The sequence below is a fragment of the Branchiostoma belcheri genome, unplaced genomic scaffold (genome assembly GCF_001625305.1).
Source record: "Branchiostoma belcheri isolate BF01 breed outbred unplaced genomic scaffold, Haploidv18h27 scaffold196, whole genome shotgun sequence".
Classification (NCBI taxonomy): Eukaryota; Metazoa; Chordata; class Leptocardii; order Amphioxiformes; family Branchiostomatidae; genus Branchiostoma; species Branchiostoma belcheri.
The window spans coordinates 81,789-86,937 of record NW_017803446.1 but is presented as its reverse complement, the minus strand read 5'-3'; the positions used below and the strand labels follow the sequence as shown (position 1 = coordinate 86,937).

The window sequence follows — 5,149 nt, the reverse complement described above, 5'->3', positions numbered from 1 at the left end:
TCTAGATCATGAGATATCAAAGCCGGAATTTCAGCTGCAGTACCATAACAAGCCGCTAGGGGGTCCAAAATCTAATCATTTTGAGGTCTCATCAAGACCTATCCACCTACCAAGTATCAAGACGATCCATCAAGGCCGTCTTAAGTTATCGTGTTGACAGACAGACAGACACACACACACACACACATATACACGAACGCCCCTGAAAACATAACCTTCTTGGCGAAGGTAATGACGTACCTTCTATCGTTCCACCTTCTACTATACCGAAGACTCTTCTATTCGCACGCATTACCGAGTAGGAGAGTCTTCGGTAGAAGGTGGAACGATAGAAGGTACGTCATTTTCTCTAATTCCAACAAAAATGCAAAAAACACAAATGAAAGAAACGCCATCCATGGCTGTCCACCATTCTAGTTTTACCACGTGATTATCCTGAGTTGTCTGTGCGACTAGAACATCGGTCATATCTTTGTAATAACACGTCTAGTTTCCTTAATATTGGCGCTTCAGCATATTTAGTTTCCTTAATATCTTACATGGATGTCTTCTCTCGACAGAAATTGAAATTTTGCCCAAAAATTTATCCGAGCAGTACAAAAGTTTTTGCACGCAAGACTGCGTCTTCAAAATATATATCACTGTCCAGAGCATAAACCGGTCTCTCTACATGTTGAATATGCATGAAGCTAGTCTATTGTTTAACAGCATCACAACAACCTCTGTACATGTAGAATATGGGGCATGTGTCGCCTGGAGGGAGCGAAGAATATTTCTTTAACAAGTGAAGACATCTGATGCAAGCAGTTGAAGCTACACCATGAAGCTGTTTGTCTGCACACTGCTTGTGACGATCGTTGTCGTGGCGATGCTGATTGAGGACAGCGAAGGGCTTTCAGGGTGGAGGAGGAGGAGGAGGAGCCGACGGTCCGGGCTCGACAGTCGATCTAACCTCCCCGTCAACTTGGACGAAGGTAGGTTTGAACCACTCACACCGGTAAGGTCCCCTACCCTTTACGATAAGTGCGGTGGGTTCTTTAACGTGCGTGGGGTGTGGCTCGCCCAAACACGGGACTTCCATTTAATGTCCTATCCGAGGGACGTCCCTAGCTGAAGCTATGTACTAATTGTACAACTGAGTGATGTTAGGAAAGTCGTGTAAAGTGCCTTTCCCAAGGGCACAAGATCGGCTTCGAACCCGGCACCTCTTGGTTCCGACCCGAAGACGCTACGAGTTTTTGAACACCTCAATTCTTGGTTGATAGGTTTGTGAGAGAGGCCGAGGGGGCCTGTATATAGCACTTCAGTAGAAGGTCGTTTTTGTGCAGATAAGGTTAACACTCCATCTGTAGTTTCCAATTGCCATGTCGGATAACATAAGGTCTGCAACTGACAAAATTCTGATGCAACGCTGACCAAAAATCCAACAAAAACCGTGAAAAATGGGGGCGCAGGCGCAGTACGTTCTGCCGATGTGCTGGCCTATATGCCCTTTTTCGTAAGGTGTAATCAGGTCTTTTAGTCTTTCTAATCCGTAGGCAGCCTTCCCAAAAATCAACTTATTTGTAATTGTACATTAGCCACAAAGCTTATCAGCTCTGAGCCTTTAACATAATTCGTAATCAGCTACGAAAATGCTGTGTGATTCGTAATCACCCCCCCCCCATGCAGGCCCTCTTAAAGGCATCCAGTGTCGTTTTTAGGACCAGGTAACCAGACATCAATATTCTAGTCACTTATCTACATACTAAATTGAAGTTGAAACCACACAGTCCCAATGTATATCGACGTTCATATGAGCAAAATTGCTCAAAATTCTGACGAAAGACGATTACTGGAAGGACCTGAATTAATTTTAGGACACCACCTAGAAAATAAAGGACAGCTTGTTTCTGCTGTTTTAAATACCTAAAGTATCATTTAATATCGATTCAAATGTGCTCATGTGGGATAGTATTTGTCAATATCTTACAGATTGCCTTATTATTATATTAAGAATTTTTTACCGTTCTGAAATTGCATTGGATGCCTTTAAACTATAACGATTTTGCCAAGTTTTGCTTCACAACTCAACCGTGACGCTAGCTCTTATGATTGTAGTTCGGGGTTGATTCGAACTGATCCTTTCTAAAACTAAGCCTTATCAGACTAGTGCGATTTCTGGGCATTAAAACTTATCAGACTAGTTACCTACTGACATTCCATTTGAACTAAACATCTGGGTTCGAAGATGAAGAAATAGAGGATAAAAGGTACACATATGGACAGGGATACACATCATAGTTACATGTACAAAGACATTTAGTCATTATATGGGAATGCGCCTTAGGCTAGGCTTTTTCCAAACAGTTGTTTGAGAACCGCTCAACTACAGTGATCAGCCTGTGACACATAGAGAAATAGAATACAACATGTCCACAGTTTAAAGGCCACAGTTTAAAGCTTTCTAGTTAATGATGCCCTAACTGTGCTTGGTGGCAACGAGTTTCACTCTACTACGGTAGTTCTTGGGAAATACGAGTTTTTGAACACCTCATCAGTTCTTAGTTGATATTTGAAGGCATGACTGTTTCTTGTTCTTTTGCCCATCCTTCATATAATACAGGGCCAGAGCTGAGGGAGGTGTTGGAAGAGGCAAGGGACCTCCTAGACAGTCTGATGGAGAAACAGGAGCAACTGGAAGCACGGGAGCTCCAGATGGATCCGGAGGAGGAAGATTGTAAGAAATCTCACTTTTTGCTCCTTTTTCCTTGCAGGACATGCCCGTATCCAGCAGGCGGAGCTCGGTCGAACCCCCCACAAGGCTCAAAGGTCCACTTTTTGGTCCACATTTTATCTAAAGGTCCAATATTTCTCTTTAAAAGATGAACTGATTCTTATCACCAGCGGGCTGGAACCGTATACGTAGAAAAACTTCTCACTTTGTCATTGAATAAAAAGCTATCTCTGATTTTTTTCTTTGAAATCCCACTTCAAAAGGTTCGTTTTTCAAAATTTTCCCGGGGAGCATGCCCCTTATTAGGAACCTCGCGCCTGCGGCGCTCGCTGGTCCCTCAACCAGTGGGAAGAATCCTCCCATTCAAAATCCTGGCTACGGGCATGCAGGACAGCACTATTAATGTATATGTTAGGCTTATTGATTTATGGCAACTGTGCATGATATTGGGACATAACAACTTTTTTTAGCATGACAGAGTAAAGAGTTATTTAACTTAGGATGTTTGTTACTGCAAAGTCTGTTGTTAGCCTCTAATTCTTGCTAATTATCTACTTATTCTGATCAAACCCTTTATTCATTATACTCTGCCATACGTGTTGCTAAGGAAAGAAATCTGATTAACATGTTTTTTAAGTGCAAGAAATCTGCAGATAGGACACTGCTTCAAGATTTTATTCCCGGCCTCAACGCCTTTTTTTCTCTTTCCCTTTTTCTCTTTTTTTACTATAGTTTGTGTGTATTTCTTTGTTACCTCCGGGGGAGGAGATATCCTTCCGCGGAAGGGTTTTGTGAGAGATTTAGATTTCCATGTTTTGGTGGTCCCAAAACACCGCTTTGAGCGTGAAAGTGGTCGCGACCGTTGACCTTTGGCGTGTTAAGCTATTCTCGGTCTGGTCCACGTATATGACCCCTCACACAGAGGGGTGTCCGGTCTCGATAAATTCTTTGTTTAAAACCCTATATAAAAATATACAATAAAAAGCCCGGAGGTATGAAATCTCAGATTTTACTTGTTTAAGCTTTGCGAATTGTCCTTTTTTACAGATACCCGAAAGCGACGCTAAGTCCTGTAACCAGCGCAGCCTAACGGATGAACTGAAGACTGGAGTTTTCAGTGGCATTAAAAAGGCTGGACTGGACGCTAGGTTGATGAGTAAATCGTGTAAACGCAGTGTCTTGTAATGATCCTTATCCATGTATGCAGGATTTTTTTTTTCTTGTTGAGTTTCCATTTTACAGTCCGCCTTATACCTCACAGTCACTTACCTCACATTGATATACGATCAACCATTTCGAAGTTACAAACTTTATAGGGGTCAACAAGGATACTGTGTACACGGAGTTTATTCAATAAAACCTACTGGACAAATCATGAATAAAATGGTTTTTATTTGCATTATTCATTTTATTTAGCTCATACCGGTGAAATTAACAAACTTTGGCCAAACTGGGAAAGCTTAGAGCCATTCTCAGTTATTTGTGTTTGTTACCTTTTCTTTAAAAAGAACACCCACTTTTTGATACTCACTTCTTGTTAAAGGTATATTCTTGATAATATAACTGATATAGAAAATTAAGGACAACCTACACTCTATGAGTCCATCTCCTGTTATTGGCCAGCCTACATGTTTTCCCTTTTTTTTTTCATTTTCTTCTGTGTGATAAAGATTTCCAGTTCTTTGCCACACCGGGTGACCTAAATTTGTTTACCGCTTCTTCCTGACTCAAAGCGACCTGTTCCTGACTATTGGCGTCTTTTGTTTTGTTGAGTCCCCCCCCCCCAGTTATTTTTTGAGTGATGACAGCGTCCATTGTTTATCCATAATTGCCCCACTTTATTTGCTACCACCCCTTTGTCTCTGACTACATTGGTGTGGGAGGCCACCAAATTCCGCCATGATTGGCCCTTCTGTAGGAAGCGCCACTTTCAGAGTCATCATGGCACTCTGTTGGTCCTTTTTCTTTTAAATCCGAACTCTGCTTCTTTGACAATAAAGTTAATGTCATCCCTTCTGTCCATAAACATTGTGTGGTAAAGAAACACTAGAAATGTTTGAACAGAAAACACAGTGCACACCATCTACAATAAAGAAATGAATAAAGACTGTAATTTTCTCGGCCGCCCAGTATACTGCCCCAGGGTGTGAGCACGTCCCTTGTTAAGATGGAAAAGCAAATCACGGCTTGAATATTTACATAAGATAGAAAATACATAAAGTTTAAGTATAATGTTAGCACAGGCCCTAACTACACTGCTACTTGCACTGGAACTGTCAGTGGTAGTCTCTACCAGACTAACTACGCTGGCTATACATAGGAGAATATTTGCCAGGGGAGTTTGGCCGCCTTGTACTAAGTTGTAGGTTTGACTGGCCGCGCAGAAACTACCTCCCCGCGACCGGACTCCCTTGGCCAATTTTACTCTCTTTT

General features: G+C 41.9%; 1 protein-coding gene across 1 annotated transcript; it reads left to right on the top strand.

Annotated features, from left to right (window-relative positions):
• Positions 1 to 662: 662 nt before the first annotated feature.
• Positions 663 to 4,081, top strand: LOC109468230. The gene is made up of 3 exons (XM_019766482.1): positions 663 to 974; positions 2,606 to 2,719; positions 3,764 to 4,081. The coding sequence occupies exons 1-3, from the start codon at positions 821 to 823 to the stop codon at positions 3,781 to 3,783; spliced, it is 288 nt and encodes a 95-aa protein (XP_019622041.1). The 5' UTR covers positions 663 to 820; the 3' UTR covers positions 3,784 to 4,081.
• The last annotated feature ends 1,068 nt before the right edge of the window (positions 4,082 to 5,149 follow it).

Bases quoted from the DNA above. Each gene is read 5' to 3' on its own strand.
- LOC109468230 (XM_019766482.1), top strand. From the start codon at position 821: ATGAAGCTGTTTGTCTGCACACTGCTTGTGACGATCGTTGTCGTGGCG. The intron at 975-2,605 runs GTAGGTTTGAAC...CATATAATACAG, and splicing joins CCCCGTCAACTTGGACGAAG to GGCCAGAGCTGAGGGAGGTG. The intron at 2,720-3,763 runs GTAAGAAATCTC...CCTTTTTTACAG, and splicing joins GGATCCGGAGGAGGAAGATT to ATACCCGAAAGCGACGCTAA.